This window comes from Pelophylax lessonae (assembly GCF_965119305.1).
Source record: "Pelophylax lessonae genome assembly, chromosome: 2".
In the NCBI taxonomy this organism is placed as follows: domain Eukaryota; kingdom Metazoa; phylum Chordata; class Amphibia; order Anura; family Ranidae; genus Pelophylax; species Pelophylax lessonae.
Window position 1 is genome coordinate 286,813,307 of NC_138769.1, and position 22,628 is coordinate 286,835,934.

A 22,628-nucleotide genomic window follows, 5' to 3' on the forward strand; every position below is an offset into this window, starting at 1 on the left:
GAACCATTCCATTGTAGATTTTGCTTTATGTTTTGGATCATTGTCTTGTTGGAAGACAAATCTCCGTCCCAGTCTCAGGTCTTTTGCAGACTCCATCAGGTTTTCTTCCAGAATGGTCCTGTATTTGGCTCCATCCATCTTCCCATCAATTTTAACCATCTTCCCTGTCCCTGCTGAAGAAAAGCAGACCCAAACCATGATGCTGCCACCACCATGTTTGACAGTGGGGATGGTGTGTTCAGGGTGATGAGCTGTGTTACTTTTACGCCAAACATAACATTTTGCATTGTTGCCAAAAAGTTCGATTTTGGTTTCATCTGACCAGAGCACCTTCTTCCACATGTTTGGTGTGTCTCCCAGGTGGCTTGTGGCAAACTTTAAACAACACTTTTTATGGATATCTTTAAGAAATGGCTTTCTTCTTGCCACTCTTCCATAAAGGCCAGATTTGTGCAGTATACGACTGATTGTTGTCCTATGGACAGAGTCTCCCACCTCAGCTGTAGATCTCTGCAGTTCATCCAGAGTGATCATGGGCCTCTTGGCTGCATCTCTGATCAGTCTTCTCCTTGTATGAGCTGAAAGTTTAGAGGTACGGCCAGGTCTTCGTAGATTTGCAGTGGTCTGATACTCCTTCCATTTCAATATTATCGCTTGCACAGTGCTCCTTGGGATGTTTAAAGCTTGGGAAATCTTTTTGTATCCAAATCCGGCTTTAAACTTCTCCACAACAGTATCTCGGACCTGCCTGGTGTGTTCCTTGTTCTTCATGATGCTCTCTGCGCTTTAAACGGACCTCTGAGACTATCACAGTGCAGGTGCATTTATACGGAGACTTGATTACACACAGGTGGAGTCTATTTATCATCATTAGTAATTTAGGTCAACATTGGATCATTCAGAGATCCTCACTGAACTTCTGGAGAGAGTTTTCTGCACTGAAAGTAAAGAGGCTGAATAATTTTGCACGCCCAATTTTTCAGTTTTTTATTTGTTAACAAAGTTTAAAATATCCAATAAATTTAGTTCCACTTCATGATTGTGTCCCACTTGTTGATTCTTCACAAAAAAATTAGTTTTATATCTTTATGTTTAAAGCCTGAAATGTGGCAAAAGGTTGCAACGTTCAAGGGGGGCGAATACTTTCGCAAGGCACTGTATAGCAGTATACATTTTGGCCAAAATGTATGAAGAAAAATTACTAATTTGCAAAATTTTATAACAGAAACGAAGAAAAATGCATTTTTTTTTTTTTACAAAAATATCAGATTTTTACATTTATAGCACAAAAAATAAAAAACCCAGTGATGAATAAATACCACCAAAAGAAAGCTTTATTTGTGTGAAAAAAAAGGACGCAAATTTCATATATGTACAGTGTTGCATGATTGAGTAATTGTCATTCAAAATGTGAGAGCACTGAAAGCTAAAAATTGGCCTGGTTAGGAAGGGTTTTTTTTTTTTTTTTTTTTTAATAAATTTATTTATTATTTTCGAAAGGATAAGAAAGAACATACAAATGCATTTCAGACAATAAAAAATCAATTTCTCTTACGTCCTCCGACAGTCGCCGCCTCCTCTAAGTCCTCACTGTTGGGTATTGTCTTCCTATCCGTAGGAATAGCTAGGCATATAGACTTAGTTCAAAGACAAAAGGCATTAGCATATACACACCCACGGGGGCTGTCCCATCCAGTCAATACCCCCCCTGCATCACCACTCCCAACTCAGTTTTAATTTGCCTAGCGTCAGGAATAGTCAGGCTACCTTGTGCTGGGGCTTCAGTCTCCGCCTTCCTAAATTTTATTTGATTTTCTTTAAAAATGTCAGTTTTTTCTCTCACTTTACTAGCTGTTTATTTTGTCAGCTTTAGTGTTCGTTTGTTCTTGAAGATGGATCATGCGGTGCTGGGATTCGGACTGGCCGCCCTGGTTCTCCAGGGCATAGAGGGTCAGATGGACCCCCAGCCCGCCATCGAGCGTTCAGCTATGGTTCGCCCTGGCATTATGAACGACCCATCCCTGTTCGCTGCAGGGATGCAGCCGTGACGTGGCTACCTCACAGGACTCGTCTGCGATGCTGCAGCGGCATGTCCCTGGCTCACGGCACTCCCTGTCAGATGAGGACAGAGGTTTATCCGTGCATAGAGGCTCCCCCACGCCATCTGGTACAGGTAAGTACTTTTCTGTGTGGGGCCTCTGCCTGGGGTGGCAGTCTGTGTTGCTGTGTGTCCCCATGTCTGTGCCTGTGTGACTCCCTGTGCGATCCCTGCGGGGTTCGTTTTTGCAGATCTGTATATTTGCCCTGTCCCTGTGTCACCTTAGGTGCATGTTTGGGCAGACTTATGTGTTTGTGCGGTGACCGATGCGGGGAAAATTTGCGCGGTCCGCCATGTTTACTGTGGGCACACGTGTATAGCTCCTCTGGGGCGATTATACAGGTTATTTTGGCGCCATCTGCCGCCATTTTGTGGGCGGTGGAACGATCGGTTCGGCCGCATGTTGGCGGCCATCTTGGCGTAGCCTCCAATGCATCCCTATGGGGCAGCCATTTTCCCTGGGGTCTGGCTTATAGTCCAGCCCCCTCCAGCAGCATTTCCTTTTCCTTCAGGCAGCAAGGACACAGGTAGCAACGCTCTGCGGGCTCTGCAGTTTGTCTCTCTGTCTTCTTCTGTATACTGCTTCTGGCTCAGTTTCTTTTCTCCTTTTGGGGGTCTTCATAGCTGTGACAGTAGCGGTGGGCTGCGCACTCCGCAGCGCTATTTAAGGGGACAGTACACTACTTTTTTGCACTGTAGTTTTTTGATAACTTGAGCCATGGATTCTCAGGAAAGCAAGTTTCCTCCAGCTTTAGTGGGGGGCCCCAGTTCTCCTGTGGTCCCACTGCGACCTGATCTGGCTGCTGTAGTTGCGACTTTAGTGGCAAATATGGAAATGCTGATGTCTGAACGGGCTGCGAGAAAACGGCCCAGGCTGTCTCTCTCTTCTGATTCAGATGGGGATATGGCTGCTGCTGCTACGAGCGTGCCCTTTTCAGGGTCCCGCTCATCCTTAGACCCCCGGGGTCTGAGGGGGAGGCTGAGGTGGAGGGTGTTGATACATCCTCCCCAGGGTCACCTGAAGAACGGGCGACCATGGATGAGTTGATTATTTCGGTTAAGGATACCTTACATTTGGAGGATGAGCCCAGTCCTCCAGGCGTTGTGTCCTCATTTGGGACGCACAGGGCCCGCAAGTCTGTGCAGGTTTTTCCCTGCCCAGCTGAATTTCATTACACTGTTAATGAAATGTGGTGCACGTTAAAACGTCCATTCCTGGTGCCTAGTCGGTTCAAATTGCTTTATCCTTTTGCGCCGGCTACGGAATCACGATGGTGTGTGCCTCCACAGGTAGATCACACTGTGGCCGTGCTGAACAAGGCTACCTTGGTTCCTACTGAGGATACCCCGGTTTTCCGGGATCCCACGGACCGGCGGTTGGAGTCTCTAGCCCGCCATTGCTATACGGTGGCGGGTTCGCTGCTCAAACCCGTTTTCGCGTCCGTTATGGTGGCTCAGGCGGTGGCGGATTGGATTAAGATGCTCAGAAGCAACCTTGTGTCTGATGACGTGCCGCCTGCCCGACTGGAAATGGTGGACCAGATTCACCAGGGAGTCATGTATTTGTGTGATGCAGCCTTAAATGAGGCCCCCTTGGTGGCTCGCCTCTCGAGTGTCGCGGTACTTAACCGGCGACTAATATGGCTGAAGAGCTGGTTGGGCGACCAGTCCTTGCGGAAAACAGTTGCTGATTTTCCCTATGCTGGCTCTTGCCTTTTTGGCGAGGCGTTGGATACCCTGGTGAAAGGCGTCACGGGGGGTAAGAGCACTATGCTGCCCCAGAACCCGAAGAACAAGTCTTTCCGAGGCAAGCGGGGTTCTGTGCCTAGATCCACTCAGGGGTCCTTTCGTGCCTTTCGGAACCAATCCAAGGGCAAGCCCTTCAAGGCCCAGGGCAACCAGAAGAAACCCTGGGCGGGTAAGCAGAAGACCGGCAACGCCGACTCGGCGGGACAATCCACCTCTGCCTGAAGGGGCGCCCTCACTCGTTTCAGGGGTGGGGGGACGTTTGCGCGGTTTCCTCCAGCCTTGGCTGCTCCGGATTTCGGACAGGTGGGTCCAGGAAATCGTTCGATCAGGTTACAAGATCGAATTCCTTTCCAGGCCGGCGGAAAGGTTCTTTCCCTCCAATCTCCATCTGCTTCCGGGGCGTCTGCAGGACCTGCATCAGGCGGTGCAGGACCTGCTTGCTCAGGGGGTGATTGTCCCGGTGCCTCATCGGGACAGGTTTCGGGGGTTCTATTCGAATCTGTTCACTGTGCCCAGGAAGGAGGGCAAAGTGCGTCCTATTCTGCACCTGAAAGCAATGAACCGCTTTGTGCGTGTTCGGAAGTTTCGAATGGAGTCTCTTCGTTCGGTAGTGGCCTCCTTGAGTCCAGGGGAATTCCTGGCTTCGATAGATCTGAAGGATGCGTACCTGCACATCCCCATTTTCGAGGGTCATCAGCGGTACCTTTGGTTCGCTATCGCAGAGGACCACTACCAGTTTGTGGCGTTACCGTTCGGTCTCGCTTCGGCACCCAGGGTGTTTACCAAGGTGTTGGCACCGGTCCTGGGCCTGCTGCGGGCCCAGGGCATTGCGGTCCTGGGGTACCTGGACAATCTGCTTCTGAGATCGCGTGCCAGTCAGGACCTTGTGCGCGATCTGTCCATCATGGTACAGACGCTTCAGGAGTTCGGGTGGACCATTAACGTTCAAAAATCAGCGTTGTGTCTGTCGCTTCGCCTTCTCTATCTGGGAATGGTTCTGGACTCTGCCCAGGCAAAGGTATTCTTGCCGGAGGATAAGCTCCGGACTTTGCGGGACGAAATCCGGTCCCTCAGGGACAATCCGTCCTTGTCACTCAGGACCTGCATGCGGGGCCTGGGGTTGATGGTGTCGGCCTTCGAGGCGATTCCCTTTGCCCAGTCCCACACGCGGGCTCTCCAGACGGAGATCCTGGCCAGGTGGGACAGACTTCCTCAGTCCTTGGATCTGGAGTCGCCAGACCAGATTGGCTCTTCTGTGGTGGATCCAGTCCCCGTCGGCAAGTCCTTCCGCCCGTTGGTGTGGACAGTGGTTACCACGGACGCCAGCCTGTCGGGCTGGGGTGGAGTCCTGGGCAACCTGTCTGCCCAGGGCTCTTGGTCGGAGGAGGAATCCTCCCTCCCGATAAATGTGCTGGAACTACGAGCGATAAAACTCTGTCTCTTCCAGTGGTCGGACCGTCTCCGGGGCCTGCCTGTTCGCGTACAGACGGACAATGCTACCGCGGTGGCTTACATCAACCACCAGGGGGGCACCAGGAGTGCTCGAGCAGCCCGGGAGGTGACCGACATTCTGTCTTGGGCCGAGACTCATGTCCCGGCGATCTCGGCAGTTCACATTCCGGGTGTGGAGAATTGGCAGGCAGACTATCTGAGCCGCCAGACCGTGGACCAGGGGGAATGGTCCCTACACCCGGAGGTCTTTCAGATGCTGTGTGCGAAGTGGGGATCCCCAGACGTGGATCTTTTCGCATCCCGGCTAAATCGAAAGGTGGGAAGGTTCGTGGCAAGAACGGGCGATCCGTTGGCGGACGCCTCGGATGCGTTGGTGGCCCCTTGGCATCAGTATCGTCTGATGTATGCCTTTCCTCCGATTCAGTTACTATCCCGGTTTCTTCGCAGATTGGTCTCGGAACCGCACATGGTGATTCTGGTGGCGCCGGACTGGCCTCGCCGGTCTTGGTACGCCGACGTTGTTCACCTGGCAGTGGCGCCTCCGTGGCATCTGCTTCTGCGGGAAGATCTCCTGTCTCAAGGTCCGATCTTCCATCCTGCTTCACAGTCGCTGGCTTTAACGGCCTGGCTGTTGAGACCCAGGTCTTGAAGGACAAGGGTCTATCTCCTGAGGTTATTCCTACCCTGATCAAGGCTAGAAAATCCTCCTCTGGTAAGATTTATTACCGTACCTGGAAAGCCTATTTCGCCTGGTGTTAGTCCAGGGGGTTCTCCCCTCGTTCTTACTCGGTGTCGAGAATTTTTGGCTTTCCTCCAGTCTGGAGTGGATCAGCGCCTGGCGCTGGCCACGATAAAGGGCCAGGTGTCTGCACTGGCTGTTTTTTTCCAACGCCCTTTCGCGTCTCGTTCTTTGGTGCGCACCTTCATTCAAGGTGTGCGACATCTGGCTCCTCCCAGGAAGGAGCCTTTACCTCCATGGGACTTGAACTTGGTTCTGTCCGCGTTACAGCGGGCTCCCTTTGAAAACATCAGGGAGATATCGTTGCCTCTGCTGTCTAAGAAGATTGCCTTTTTAGTGGCGATCACTTCGGCTCGCAGAGTGTCGGAGCTGGCGGCGTTGTCTTGCAGCTCCCCTTACTTGATCATTCACAAGAATAAGGTGGTTTTGCGACCTCCCCCATCCTTCCTTCCCAAGGTGATCTCTGAATTTCACCTTAATGAGGACATTGTTCTGCCTTCGCTTTGTACGAAGCCTAAGCATCCAAAGGAGATTGCCTTGCATTCCTTGGATGTTGTCAGGGCCATCAGGGTTTACCTGACGTCTACGGAATCCTTTCGGAAGACGGATTCCCTCTTTGTCCTTCCTGAGGGACCTCGGAAGGGCATGGCTGCGTCCGCAGCAACTATTGCCAAATGGATCAGACAGACCATTGAGCAGGCTTACGCCTTGAAGGAACGGGTTCCGCCCTTCCCTGTTAAGGCGCACTCTACCAGGTCTTTCAGTGCATCTTGGGCCTATTGGCATCGGGCCTCGGTGGCCCAGGTGTGCAAGGCGACGACTTGGTCGTCGGTGCACACTTTTTCCAAGTTCTGCACAGTAGACGTTCTGGCATCAGCTGATGCTTCTTTTGGCCGCAAAGTTCTCAGTGCGGCAGTGCCATGATGGACCTTTGAATTTTTTCTCTGGGTCCCTGGCTGTTGGCATTTGCTTTCCTGGGCTGTTGCTCCTGTTGAGCATTGTTTTTTTCTGTTGCCCAGTTGGTTCTCTTACGGTGCATGTAAGATTCCTTTCTCTGATGTGGGTACTGCATTGCCTTTTCTACGGTTGCGTCTCCCACCCCTCATGTCTATACTGCTTTGGGACATCCCAACAGTGAGGACTTAGAGGAGGCGGCGACTGTCTGAGGACGTAAGAGAAAACGGAATTTTCCCGTGGGTGTGTATATGCTAATGCCTTTTGTCTTTGGACTAAGTCTATATGCCTAGCTATTCCTACGGATAGGAAGACAATACCCAACAGTGAGGACTTAGAGGAGGCGGCGACTGTCGGAGGACTCAGGGAAAGGAATTTTAAAGGTAAGATTTTACAAAAATTCAGTTTTTCCAGTAGTGTAAGTTATCCCTTCTCCTATTTATCCCCCTAACTACCCCCCCCCCCCCTGCTCCATACTAGTTATCTTTCTCTTTTTCTCCACTCCATTTGGTGTACTCTCTTGTTGTCTTAAACTCCTTCCAATCTTCCCATATGTCACCACATTCCCCTATATCATCCTCTTCCCATTCCCTTAGGTATTCTAGTGTTCTTATTCTCTCTACCCTTGGCACCCAATCTCCCATAGTCGGAACCTCTTCCGTCTGGCAAAATAATGGGATAAGTCCTTTTGCTGCATTCATCAGGTGGGGTATGAATGTTACTTTGTATTGCCTAACAGAGTTTTTGATACCATGGAATAGGCAATACCAGGGTTCTTCCGGTATTTCTATTTTCGTGATTTTTGTAATTAGACCGAGGATTTCTCTCCAATACTTTTTAATTTTTGGGCAATCCCACCAAAGATGAGCCAACGTACCTACTTCTAGGCAACCCCTCCAACAGTTTTTTGATTTTTCTTTTTGGTAATTATGAACTTTTTGGGGGTGACATACCATCTAGCAATTCATTTATAATTCATTTCAACTGTGCTCGTATCTACTGTGAAACTATGTATTAGTTTTAAGCTTTTTCCCAAGTGAAACTCCTTGTTTCGTGTTCCCAAATCCCTCTCCCATTTGTCGATGAATGGCGGGACCGCCGGCCCTATCAAATCCACCAGGATTTTATATATATTTGAAATTTTATTTTAATTTTTCTCTGAAGAACAGAGCCGCTCGAAAGGGAGCAAATCATCTCCCCTTCTCAGCGGTTTTGGCAAGGAAGCCACAAAGTGTTTCATCTGGCAGTACCGCCATTCATCGATTCTCCAATTTTTTTTTATGTTTTAATACCTCTAGTGTGTGTATTTGCTCATTATCTATGATATCCCTCAAACGTGCATCCTCGTCTCCTATCCAGCTTCCTCCCATTTTTTCTTGTCCTGGTGGGAAATAATTAGTGTCTTTCAAAGGAATTAATGGTGAGTTGTATTGCCCCTTGTTTCTTTTGTGAGTTAAATCCCAAATTCTAAGTGCTTGAATTGTGATTGCTTTGGTATTGGGGCTAAAATTCCTATATTGTGCAGGTATCCATATAATTTTCCCTAAGTGAGTGTGACTCATAGTGGATTCTATTTTTACCCAATTTTTTTTCGCTTTTTGTTTTCCCCCCATTCCATCACTCGTGAAAGTAGTGTTGCGTCGTAGTATTTTTTTAAATCTGGTACTGCTAGACCCCCTTGGTTTTTTCCTTTACTTAGTACTGCATATTGTATTCTAGGTTGACCTCTTCTACTGCATATTGTATTCTAGGTTTACCTCTACTCCAGATAAATCTAGTAATTAAGGATTTCAGAGTTCTTAAATATATCTGAGGAATTGAAATAGGTAACGTTTGGAATTTATAAGTTATTTTTGGTAGGATTGCCATTTTTATTATGTTTATTCTCCCTATCCAAGATAACGGTCTATGTGATATCCTATTGAGCTCTTTTTTGATTTCATTTAGTAGCGGAATATAATTTTCTTTATAGAGTCTTTCGAGTTTTTTTGTTAGGATAAAGTATTTTAGTCCTAGATTTTTCCAAGTAAAGGGAAATTCTAGTTTTAGTTTATCTTCTTCTTGTTTTTTTACATTAATATTCAGTATCTCGGATTTAGCAGGGTTAGTCTTTAAGTTTGATAATTCTCCGTATTTTTTTAAACTTTCTAGTACATTTGGTAGGGTTATCCTCGGTCTGGAGATGTATAGCAATAAGTCATCCGCAAAAGCGGCGATCTTATGCTCCACATCCCCTACTTCTATTCCTTTTACATCTGGGTTTTTCCTAATTGTGGCTAAGAGAGATTCTAATGAAAGGACAAACAGTAATGGGGACAACGGGAATCCTTGCCTTGTTCCGTTAGACATCCCAAATGGCTCCGAGTGGACCCCATTTACTCTCACCTTGGCGGTGGGCTGGCCATAGAGTGTTTTTATCCATGCCATAATTTTCCCTCCAATTCCCAGTTCCTCCAAGGTTCCCATCATGAAGTCCCAGTTGACTCTGTCAAATGCTTTTTTAGCATCTATTGACAGAATCAGTCCTTGGGATCCACTCTTAGCCATCTGCTGCATCAACAGAATTGTTCAGAAGGTAGGTATGGACCATAGGGTGAGTACCTGGATAGAGAACTGGCTCCAGGGGAGAGTCCAGAGGGTGGTGATTAATGGGGAGTACTCGGATTGGGCGGGTGTGGAAAGTGGGATCCCCCAGGGTTCTGTCCTGGGACCAATCCTGTTTAATTTATTCATAAATGATCTAGAGGAGGGGATATCTAGTACAATCTCAGTATTTGCGGATGATACTAAACTAAGCATGCCAATATCTTCTATGCAGGATGTGGAAACCTTACAAGCGGACCTGAACAAAATAACGGGGTGGGCAACTGCATGGCAGATGAGGTTTAATGTTGAAAAATGTAAAGTAATGCACTTGGGGGCCAGAAACCAGAAAGCAAGCTACTCACTAGGGGGGGAACCTCTGGGTGAGTCTAGGATGGAAAGGGACCTGGGGGTACTGGTAGACAACAGGCTTGGCAGTGGCATGCAATGCCAAGCCGCTGCAAGCAAAGCCAACAGAATACTGGGATGTATAAAAAAGGGGATTCACTCCAGAAATAAAGAGATTATTCTCCTGCTCTACAAGACTCTGGTCCGGCCACATTTGGAGTATGCTGTCCAGTTCTGGGCACCGGTCCTCAGGAAGGATGTGCTGGAATTGGAAAGAGTCCAGAGAAGGGCAACAATAATAATTAGGGGAATGGAGGACATCAGCTATGAGGAAAGACTACAAGCACTGAACTTATTCTCTCTGGAGAAGAGACGATTGAGGGGGGATATGATATCAATGTACAAATACTGTACTGGCGACCCTAGCATAAGGAACAAGCTATTCAGAGAGAGGAGATACAATAAGACACGTGGCCATTCACTAAAACTAGAGGAAAGGCGGTTTAACCTTAAAATGCGTAAGGGGTTCTTCACTGTAAGAGCGGTAAGGATGTGGAATTCTCTTCCACAAGCAGTCGTATCAGCTGGGAGCATTGATAGTTTCAAAAAACTATTAGATGGGCACCTTGGAAACCACAACATACAGGGGTACACAATGTACGGTTAAAAGCAAACACACACACATCATAGGTTGAACTGGATGGACTGATGTCTTTTTTCAACCTCACTAACTATGTAACATTATCTCTACCCTGTCTCCCGGGTATAAATCCTGTTTGATCCTTATGGACCCATTCTTCCATTAAGTTTTTCATTCTGGTTGCTAGTACTTTTGCAAAGAGTTTTGTATCGATATTTAAAAGTGAGATGGGTCTATAGCTTGAACATATAGTCGCATCTTTTCCTTCTTTCAGGATTACTGTAATTGATGCCAAGAGGGCTTCCCTACTCATGCCGTACTCTTCCCCTAGGCCATTAAAATAATCTTTTAGTTTGGGTATTAGTAGATCTTTATGCCTTTTATAATAGTTTACCGTAAACCCATCTGGTCCGGGGCTCTTCCCTGATGATGTAGTTTTAAGGGCTATATTTATCTCTTCTTCTGTGATTTGGGCTTCTAGTTGATCTAACTTTTCTTGTATTTTAGGTAGTCCCGCCTCTTTTAGGTATTGTTTAATTGTTTCCATTTTGATCAAGTCCCTCTCTCCTCCTGTTTCTTTGATATTTTATAGTTTCTCATAATACACCTGGAATACTTTTGTTATGTCGGTCGATGAGTATACCATTTCCCCCTTGGCATCTTTCATTTTCTCTATATAATTTATCGTTTTCTTTTTTTTTATGAACTTCGCAAGTTTCTGAGTATTTTTATGACTTTGTTCTTATTCATAAATCTCTTTTATCAATTTTTCTTTATGTTCTACTCTCTTTTTTCCTTCTTGACCCTTAAGTGATTAAGATCCCCCTCAAGTATGTTTTTTGAGGTTTCTTCATTTTCATTAATATGGAAGTATAGTTCTAATTCTTTTCTAATTTTTTCTCCCCATTTTTTTTCCCTCAGCAGTTCCTCGTTTAATCTCCACGCATTTGTTTTTAGTTGTCCCTCTAACATTTTCAACTTTATTTTGACAGGTGCTTGATCCGACCAGGTCTTAATCCCTATTTTAGCCTCTGTCACCGATTCAATCCCTCTATGGTCTATCATAATGTAATCAATCCTCGAATGTATTTTATGTACAGAGGAGTAGAACGTATAGTCTCGTACTTTCGGGTGAAGCACCCTCCAAGTGTCCAATAATTGACATTGGAATAGCTTCTTTTTGATCGCTTTCAAGTGTGTTGCTCTACTTCTCTGTACAATTGACATACAATCCATTTCTGGATCGAGGCAAAAATTTAAATCTCCTGCTAATATCACTCTCTCTTTTCTAAATTCTGTTAGTTTATCTAGAATTTTCCCAAGATATCCCATGGGTTTGTCATTTGGGCAGTATACGCTTACCAGAGTCCCCTCCCTAGTATGTAGTTTCCCTTTCAGGAAAATAAATCTTCCCTCATGGTCTGCCATCCTCTCCTCCAGGACAAAATGGGTTCCTCTGGCAATCCCAATAGCCACCCCTTTTGATTTTTTTAGTTATAGAGTCAGAATAGTACCAAGTGAGGTGTTCTTTTGAGTACAATCTGGTATTAGATGTATGTAGGATATGGGTTTCCTGTAAGAAAACTAGATCAGCTCCTGTATTTTTAATTTCTTTCAGGATTTTCTGTCTCTTCTCTGGGGAATTCAGTCCTCTGATGTTTTACGTTACATAACTAATTTCTGCCATTGTTTATGAAATTGAAAGAGGCATTACATACTTCTCCGGAGAACAGAGGAAAATCCAACTTATCCGAAAAATGGAAATGGAGTGGATACACTAGATTGCAGATTACTCTTCCCTTCCTCCCTCTTCCCCTTCTCCCCCCCTCCCCTCTCCCGCCCCTCCCAGCTACCCCCCTACCTCACCCCCCATGTCCCCTCCTCACTTACAGCCTCCTGTTTGTGTATTGGTGGGTTATCGGACCCCTTGTTTTTGGACCCCTGCTGTCGATCAACTTCCTCCCTCCTTATATCGACTTTGTCCCCTAGGGTGAGGCTCTACACCTGAACGCCCAGCTCCCCTCTCCTTTCCCCTGGAGCTATATTGGAGAAAGAATCGCTCAGTCCCCCAGTGTCCTCCCCGGGTCTCATATTTCTCTCTCTTTCCTACTCCTCATCCCCCACCCCTCCTCTCGCCGATCCCCCTCCAGCCGCCCTGTCTCTATAAGATTTCTTCTTGTTCTTCAAGTGCCACTGTTCATCTTCTTCTTCCCCTCTTTTATTCCTCATGGCTGTCCATCCAGGGATTTCGGGTATTGGAATTTTTAAGTTCTCACAGAAGTCTTCCAATTCTTCCGAGAATCTTACTCTTATGTCTTCCCTTCTCTTCTAACTCCTAAGCATGTCGGGTATCCCCAGAAGTATTGGACATTATGTTGTTTAAATATTTCAATAATTGGTTTAAGTTTCTGTTTCCTTGCCAACGTCTCCTGTGACAGGTCGGCATATACTTGTATCTCTGTTTACTTGTATTTTAATAGGGGACGACATTTTAATTTTTCCCAGATCCGAGATCTTGTTTCGTATTTGTGGAATCTCACTATAACATCTCTTGAGGTCTCTTTTGGTACGTTTTGTGGTTTGGATTTTTGACTTACCGTAAAATCCTTTTCTATTAAGTTCATTGACGGACGTAGTACCCGCCCCTCTATTTTGAGTTGGGTTGGTGTTACTTTCTGACACTGCTTTGATACAAAACTGACATCCTATGCAGGAAGAGAGAGGGTGTACCCTCCGGGACTGCCCATAGGCGTAGCCAGAACTTTTTGTCCTACTCCTGTAGGGGGCAGTATAACCCTACTGATATGAATCAGAGAAAACTGCTTCCGTCAATGAACTTAAGAGAAAAGGATTTTACGTTAAGTCAAAAATCCAGTTTTCCTCAAAGAGCAGTATTAACAGTTGTATTTAACTCCTTGTCTATCATTAAAGACCATTTTTTTAAACATCGGATAAAACAGGAAAAACGCTACTGTGTGTTAGCATGCAAGACCTCAAATGTGCAAATGCTGAAGTCTCCAGAGTCGGGAAATACATCACAGCCAGTAATGGGCACAAAAGGGTCAGCACCAAGCCTCAAATTTTTAAACCATGATAACTTTTTCCTTCCCTCTAAAAGGCCTATGGAGTAGAGGGGTGCTGGGAATGTTCAGTGGAGACCGAAAACCCTTTATAAGAGAACATGAAACCAATTTCCTTTCCACTGTATTGAGGTTCTATTTTATTAGAGCATTCTAGCACTAAGTTTTACTAAAATAATCACATGACACAAGATACAAAGGAGGAGCATCATCTTTCTGATGTTCCTAGGGCTGCATGATGCATATATTCCTGAAAATACATATTAATCAAAGGCTAGCTTTAGGAGGACTAACAAATAATTGGAGAATATGTGTAACAACAGTTCTAGTTGTACTGCTATGCAACATAACTATTTTCTTTGCCCTCTTATAGGATTCATGGACTGAATGAGCGCATTTCAGTGGAAAACCTGAAAAAAGTTGTCCAGTTTTATTACCGGCTTATTCAAAATGCAGACTCTGATAAAGTCCCCACAGCTGATCAAGACAGTCACGAACTATAGAAAATTATGAAGAGTCAAGAAGGATAAATAATTACCATGTCTTTTTTTTTTCTCTCAATGAATGCAACACAGAAAAACTGTAAACCTCCCCATTTTGCGTGGATTGATTATACCTCCCCATTTTTGCTTGGATTGAGATAAAATGTGATGTCAGATAACTAAAGTCATGATTTTACAAGGGAAGCAAAATTACCTTTAATAATAACACTTATTGTGCGTCCGACTACTGAAAATTTCCAAGTGAAAGCTTTGCAAGAAAAAATGTAAACAAATTTTGTGAATTAAAAACTAAAACTAATATTGTGAATGTGTTTCTATTCATAAATGCTCCCCCTTTGTTCAGACAACCATTGATATATTCAGGGCTTATTTTCTCAGAGAATAGGTGCTGGAACTCGCCTTCCCCGCCCACAACCCCACCCCAACTCCTCCCACAACCCCATTCCCAGCCACGCCTTCCTCAGAGGTGAAAGCCACACATTTGCCAAATTGTACAGGAGATGGTCAGAGACAGCACACACACTATACAGGAGAGGGTTTAGACTGCACACATAGTACAGTAGACGGTCAGAGACTGCAGACATACTACAGGAGAGGGTCAGAGACTGCAGACATACTACAGGAGAGGGTGAGAGACTGCAGACATACTACAGGAGATGGTCAGAGACTGCAAACATACTACAGAAGAGGGTCAGAGACTGCAGACCTTCTACAGGAGAGGATCAAAGACTGCAGATATACTACAGGAGATCATCAGAGATTGCAGACATATTACAGGAGATGATGTGAACCATATTACATGGGGACACAGACAAGAACACATTTATAGTACAGCAAGAAAGGGGTTTAGCCCCTGACAATATTTTTATCACTGTTCCTATCCCAGGGTTAGGAATTGGGCAGGGGGGGGGGGAGAAGTCTGGGACGCAGCTGGGAGGGGGGGCACCTCTTCCCCTGCACCGTAAGGGTAATTCTGCGGCGAATCCGCCACTGGGACCACCCTTATCTGAAAGCCAACTGCCCGCCGTTTAAAAAAATACCGGGGTTATGGGGGTTATCTGCTGCCATAACCCCAGTATTTAGCTTTAAATGGCCGATGTATATAGTCGTTAGGCGGTCAGTAAGTGGTTGCATGTATATAGCAAAAAAATTGCACCCCAAAATACATTGTATAAAGGAAAGTGTAGAGGAATAGTCCGAGTCCATCTCCGATCCGCTACTATTAGCAATTTCAAATTCCGAATCGGATTCGGATATGGATTCGGATACTGATGAGAGCTCCCCGATGCTCTCATCAGTCATGGAGAGGACCTGAAGGGTCTCCTCGCTGCTGTACATCCTTTTTGACATGCTGGCTGTGATGGGCTGTGCGACGGGTGACTGTTGACTGCGGATGATCACTGATGGGTGGCAGGTGACTGATAGGTGGCAGGTGACGGTCACTGATGGGTTGACAGATGACGATGACTGATGGGTTGACAGATGACGATGACTGATGGGTTGACAGATGACGATGACTGATGGGTTGACAGGTGACAATGACTGATGGGGTGACAGATGACGATGACTGATGGGGTGACAGGTGACGATGACTGATGGGGTGACAGATGACAATCACTGATGGGGTGACAGATGACGATGATTGATGGGGTGAGAGATGACGATCACTGATGGGGTGACAGGTGATGATCACTGATGGGGTGACAAGTGACGATGATTGATGGGGTGACAAGTGACGATGATTGATGGGGTGACGATGACTGATGGGGTGACAAGTGATGATCACTGATGGGGTGACAAGTGACGATCACTGAAGGGGGTGACAGGTGACGATGACTGATGGGGAGACAGGTGACGATGACTGATGGGGTGACAGGTGACGGTGATTGATGGGGTGACAGGTGACGGGCGATGGTCACCGATGGGTGACAGGTGACGGGCGATGGTGCATGGTGGTACTGATGGCAGTCTCTGGTGACACGTGAACTTTAGGCTATGTCTAAGGCTATGATTTAGGCTAATCACTACGCTTCTGCCCGCGATCCGGAAATCATTGCAAATCGCGGGGCGCCTGTGCGTTGCCCGTGATTTGCAATAGCACCCCAAACGCTGTGCGATGTTGCCGCGATTTCCGCCTGCTGAATCGCGGTAACATTGCGCAAACAACGCATGACGCCCCAAAGAAGCTCTTGTACCTTTTTTGGGTGTCATGCGTTGTTTGCACAATGTTACCACGATTCGGCAGGCGGAAATCGCGGCAACATCGCACAGCGTTTGGGTGCCATTGCAAATCACGGGCAACGCACAGGCGCCGCGCGATTTGCAATGATTTCCGGATCGCGGGCAGAATCACGGTGGTTCTGCCCGCAATCGCTACGCTCGCATGTGAACTTAGCCTTATTGTGTCAATTTCTGGGCACTGATGAGGTGACTGTTGGGTGACAGGTGTAATGGGGGGGGGGGCTGAGGACTGTGTGGGGACCTTTATTTTTGTGCTTTTACATTGTGACAGGTGTACAGAGCAGTAACTCACTGTTTCTAGCTCTGCTCTCCTCACACTGGAAACTGTGTGAGGGGAGAAGAGCAGTAACAGTGAGTTACTGCTCTGTGTTTACATTTTGTGATCGGCTGTGAATGGATTCACAGCCGATCACATAGTAAACAGTCACTGTCAGTGACTGTTTACCACTGCCGGTGACTAGCTGTGTTCCTAGGGAACACAGAGCCACCGACATGACCGTGCTGCGCGCTCCCGATCGCGCATGCGCGGTCATCTTCTGGGCTCCTCCATTGTGATCGGCTGTGTCATTGGAACACAGCCGATCACGTGGGAAACAGCCATGTCTATTGGCTGTTTCCCCCCTGCCGGTGACGGGCTGTGTCCTGGAGACACGCCGACACCGGCAGTGCAGGGCGGCGCACACACGATCGCGTGTGAATGGGCCGACGTCATATGACGGCGGCCCAGAACAATGGTCGCTCCGCCGTCATATGACGGCGGGCGGCGGCAAGTGGTTAAATTTTAAGGCCTTTTTTTTTTTATTTGGCAAAAAATAAAAAACTTAGCGGTGATTAGGTACCACAAAAAGAAAGCTCTATTTGTGTGAAGAAAAAAAATTATAAAAATTGCGTTTGGGTAGTGTTGCATGACCGCACAATTGACATTCAAAGTGCGACAGCACTGAGAGCTGAAAATTGGCTTGGGCAGGGATGGGGTGAAAGTGCTCAGTGTTGAAGTGGTTAAAGGTCAGCTCAGACCATTTCAGTGATCCCTGTGCTCTATCCTGGCTCCATTTCTACCCCATTATTTATACATGATGGATATGGACTCAGGTGACTTGGGCCCTAGTATGGGTCTACCTTTTTTCTTCAATTATGTTTTTTAATATTACGTGTATTTCATTTTGAATTTATTTGCCGTTTATTCTCTTTCCAGAACCTAGCCCTTCTAAGGGCATCGAGTCTTCTTATCTTTACTTTCATTTCCTCCCTCTCCTTTTCTAATGCTCGTCTGGGATCCTCCAGGAATTCATTCACGGTCAGTCTGTCCACCTGCGGTGTTCCGAACATGGTGGTAAGTGATCTTCATTCTACCTCTGACCATTGCTAGCCCACCTGTTATGAGGCCCATTTCAGTACTGACACACAACGTCAAGGGTCTTAATACCCCTGTAAAGAGGCGCAAGACCTTCAACTATTTTCACTTGATTGGAGCAGAAATAGTGTTTCTCTTATGTCCTCCGACAGTCGCCGCCCACTTCATATTCGTCACAATGGGGTATTAGACTTTGCTCCGAAGGAGTAGCTAGGCAACAGAATATGTCAATATAAAAGTTTTAACACATCCCACCCCCAGGGGGTGGTCCCCTCAGTCAATACCCTCCCACTTCCTGTATCCATACTCCAGTTTCAATGTCTAGCTTGTCAGGAGTAGCTGGATGTCTCTATGCTGGGGCATTTGTCTCAGCCTTTTCTCTATTCTTTTTTGATTTTGTTTGAGTTTTTTCTCTCTGTTTGCTTAGCTGTTCGTTTTGTCAGCGTTAGTTAGTTCTTCTGATGAAGAGGATTCGTGCGGGCTGGGACTCGGGCTGATCCCCCTGGTCGCAGGTTGTGGGTCAGTGGTTTTCCCGGCCTGCCATCGAGCGTTCAGCCAGGTATCGCTCCTGGCACAGTGAACGACCCATCCCTGTTCAGTGCAGGGATGCTTGGTGAGGTGGCTACCTCACTGGACGCTGTGTGGTTTCTTAACCCCGGTTTCGTGCGTCCTGGATGTGACTCTCCCTGCCTCATGTGCTGCGGTTTGTTCGCCTGTGCGGGTCCCCCGCGTCATTAGAAGGTAAGTGTACTTATGTGGGGACCTGTCTGTCGGGGGGGGGTGTCAGTCTGGGACTGTGTAACCTGCCTCTATTCACACTATTTGGCTCCCTGTCATTCTGCCTGCACGCTGTGGGCTGCAGGAGGGGGGGCTGTGTGGCACTGTGTGTCTGCCTGTTACTGTGTGAAGCGCTGTGTGCTGTGGGACATGCCTTTGGTCATGTTGGGGGCACTGTACAGCGGTCGCTGCGGCGACCTGCCATATTGATTTTAACATGGGTGATGTGTTACATCGCAGAGCGGGGGAGCGGCGTTTTCGGCGCCAAGCGCCGCCATTTTGCCTGCATCGCCCCGGCCGCATGTTTTCAATGCGGGCGGCCATTTTCTTGTAGCCTCTCATAGGCTTTACAAGAGCGCCCTGATTGCATCACTTCCTCTTTCCTGATGTGCATCGATCGCAGCAGCAGCTACTACAGGGGTCCCCTCAGGTTTTTTGACTTTTCTATCTGCCTGTATCCATTGCCTGTTTTCTGTGCTCTCCCTGTGGGGGTCTCATTAGGCTTGTGTGTGTGGCGGTGGGCTGCGCTCGCCGCGCTTGTTAAGGGGGCAGTTAACCCTTTCTTGTCAGCATAAGTTTTGTGGGGCAATGGATTCTCAGGAGGGCAAATTTCCTGCCACATTGGTGGGTAGCCAGGGGACTGCTGTTTCTCCCCCAGGGGGGGATTTGGCTGTGATTGTGGCTAATCTTGCTGCCCAGGTGCAAATGCTGGTGGCTGCTCAATCCACAAAAAGGTCCAGAGTTTCAATTTCCTCTGGTTCAGAGGGTGATGGTGCGGGGGCTGATATGGCCGGGGTCTCCTTGTCGGGGTCCCGTTCCTCCCTGGATCTTGTGGTGTGGAGGCTGAGGTTGAAGGGGTGGATAATTCTCCCCCTGGCTCGTCTGAAGAGCTTGCACTCATGGATGACTTGGTTGCTTCCATCAAACAAACGCTGCGCTTGCAAGATGAACCGTGTCCGCCGGCTGCTTTGGCAGCTTATGGGACAAAGAGAAGGCGCAAATCATCGCAGGTTTTTCCCTGCACTGATGATTTTCAGAGCGCAGTTAAGGAACAATGGCGTAATATTCGCAAACCTTTTGCGGTACCCAGTAGGTTTATACTGCGTTATCCCTTCACGCCCGCTACTGACGAGCGTTGGTGTGTACCACCTCCTGTGGATCACGCGATTGCGGTTCTGAATAAGTCCACTGCGATTCCTGCTGAGGATACCCCGGTATTCCGGGATGCCACAGACAAGAGGCTGGAGTCTCTTGCCCGTCATACCTATTCTATTATGGGTTCTATGTTAAAAGCTCTGTTTGCTTCCCTTATGGCGGCCCAGGCGGTCGCGAGTTGGACGCAGGTGCTTAGACGCGTTTTGGTGGCTGACTCAGCCCCGCAGGCGACATTGGACATGGTGGATCAAATCCATCAGGGTGTCATGTATTTGTGCGATGCGGACTTGGATATGGTCCCGTTGGCTGCACGTGTACACGGTGTGGCGGTGTTGTCTCGCCGTTTGGTTTGGTTGAAGTGTTGGTCGGTGGACCAATCTTCTCGCAAGACTTTAGCCAATCTCCCTTATGACGATTCTCGTCTGTTTGGCGAATCCTTGGATACTCTGATTAAGGGGATCACTGGGGGTAAGAGCACGCTCTTACCCCAATCCCAGAAGGCTAAGTCGGCTCCTGGTAAGAAGCATGCTTCCTTTCGGCCCTCTCAGGGGTCCTTTCGTGCCTTTCGGCCGCACTTTAAGGGCAAACCGTTCAAAGGTCAGGGCTCTCAAAAGAAGCCGTGGACAGGTAAGCAGAAGTCCGGCGAATCCGGATCCGCTGCCCACAACAGTGCGGCCTGAAGGGGCGCCCTCACCCGGTTCTGGGGTGGGGGGACGCTTGCTCGGTTTTCTGCAACCTTGGCTGGCCCGTGTTCGGGACAGGTGGGTTCAGGAAATCGTTCGATCTGGTTACAAGATCGAGTTTCTCTCTCGGCCGGAGAGCAGATTTTTTCCCTCAAATCTTCAACTGTCTCCGGAGCGTTTGCGGGATCTGCACCTGGCGGTGCGGGACCTGAGAGCTCAGGGAGTGGTGGTCCCGGTGCCTCATCGGGACAGATTTCGGGGGTTCTATTCGAATCTGTTCACTGTACCCAGGAAGGAGGGCAAGGTTCGTCCAATTCTGGACTTGAAGGCTCTAAACCGCTTTGTGCGGGTTCGCAAGTTCCGCATGGAATCTCTGTGGTCGGTGGTGGCTGCCCTGGTTCCGGGGGAATTCATGGCCTCCATCGATCTGAAGGATGCGTACCTACACATCCCCATTTTCGAGGGTCACCAGAGGTACCTTTGATTCGCCATTGCGGAGGATCACTACCAATTCGTGGCGTTGCCTTTTGGCCTCGCTTCGGCTCCGCGGGTTTTCACCAAGGTGCTTGCGCCACTGCTGGCCTTGTTAAGGGCCCAGGGCATCTCTGTCCTGGGGTATCTGGACGACATTCTGGTTCGATCTGCGACCAGCCAGGGTCTGGAGAAGGATCTGTCCGTCACGGTGCAGACTCTGCAGGAGTTTGGTTGGACGATAAATTATCCAAAATCGACACTGTGCCCGGCGGTTCGTCTTCCCTATTTGGGAATGATCCTGGACTCGGTCCAAGCGAAGGTCTTCCTACCGGACGACAAAATCAAGGTTCTTCAGGGAGAAGTCCAGTCCCTCAGGGACGTTCCGTGCTCATCCCTGCGGAAGTGCATGCGGTGTCTGGGTCTGATGGTCTCGGCTTTCGAGTCGATTCCCTTTGCCCAGTTTCAAACGAGGGGTCTCCAAGCGGAGATTCTGTCCAAGTGGGACGGGCGTCCGCAGTCTCTGGATGTCCAGATTTCGTTGAGCCGTCGCACCAGAAGGGATCTTCTGTGGTGGCTCCAGTCCCCGGCGGTGTTGGGGGGAAAGTCTTTTCGTCCTCTTTCATGGACGGTGCTCACCACGGATGCCAGCCTGTCGGGCTGGGGTGGGGTTCTGGGCGTTCTGTCCGCCCAGGGGACTTGGTCGGAGGAGGAATCCTCCCTTCCGATCAACATTCTGGAGTTGCGTGCGATAACTCTCTGCCTTCACCGTTGGACGGACAGGCTGCGCGGCTGTCCGGTTCGGGTGCAGACGGACAATGCTACGGCGGTGGCTTACGTCAATCACCAAGGGGGCACCGGGAGTGCCCGAGCGGCTCGGGAAGTGGCCGACATTCTTTCTTGGGCCGAGACTCATGTCCCGGCGATATCGGCGGTACACATTCCGGGGGTGGAGAACTGGCAGGCGGATTATCTGAGTCGCCAGACCCTGGATCAGGGGGAATGGTCTCTCCACCCGGCTGTCTTCCAGATGTTGTGCGCGACGTGGGGTCTTCCGGATGTGGACCTGTTCGCGTCTCGTCTGAACAACAAGGTAAAAAGGTTCGTGGCAAGGACGCGCGATCCTCGGGCAGACGCGTCCGACGCGCTGGTGGCGCCGTGGCACCAGTATTGGCTGCTGTATGCGTTCCCACCGATTCAATTGCTGCCCAGGTTCCTTCGCAGGTTGAACTCGGAACCACACGCTGTGATTCTTGTGGCACCGGACTGGCCTCGCCGGTCCTGGTACGCGGATCTCGTGAACCTGGCGGTCGACGCTCCTTGGCGTCTGCCTCTTCGAGAAGATCTCTTGTCTCAAGGGCCGATATTCCATCCTGCTTTACAGTCGCTGGCTTTGACGGCCTGGCTGTTGAAACCGAGGTCCTGAAGGATAGGGGTCTCTCTCCGGAGGTCATTCACACTTTGATTAACGCAAGGAAGTCTTCCTCGGGGAAGGTCTATCACCGTACTTGGAAGGCCTATTTTGCCTGGTGTGAGTCCAGGGGGTTTTCACCTCGCACATACTCTGTGTCTAGGGTGTTGTCCTTCCTTCAGACGGGTGTCGACCAGCGTATGGCGTTGGCTACGGTCAAGGGTCAGGTGTCTGCGCTGGCCATTCTCTTTCAACGTCCTATAGCGTCTAACTCTTTGGTTAGTACCTTTGTTCAAGGGGTGCGACATCTGGTCCCTCCTAGGAGGGCACCCTTGCCTCCTTGGGACTTGAATCTTGTGCTGTCCGTGTTACAACACGCTCCTTTTGAAC

General features: G+C 48.4%; 1 protein-coding gene across 1 annotated transcript in view; it reads left to right on the top strand.

The window, feature by feature from the left end:
* Positions 1–14,345, top strand: part of PM20D1 (peptidase M20 domain containing 1) — a gene marked incomplete at its 5' end in the record, with an annotated part of 305,608 nt that extends 291,263 nt beyond the window's left edge. The window contains one exon of the mRNA XM_082244535.1: positions 14,017–14,345. Within this exon, the coding sequence (XP_082100661.1) occupies positions 14,017–14,146 (130 nt within the window). The 3' untranslated portion in view covers positions 14,147–14,345. The remainder of the gene's footprint in view (positions 1–14,016) is intronic.
* Positions 14,346–22,628: the final 8,283 nt, after the last annotated feature.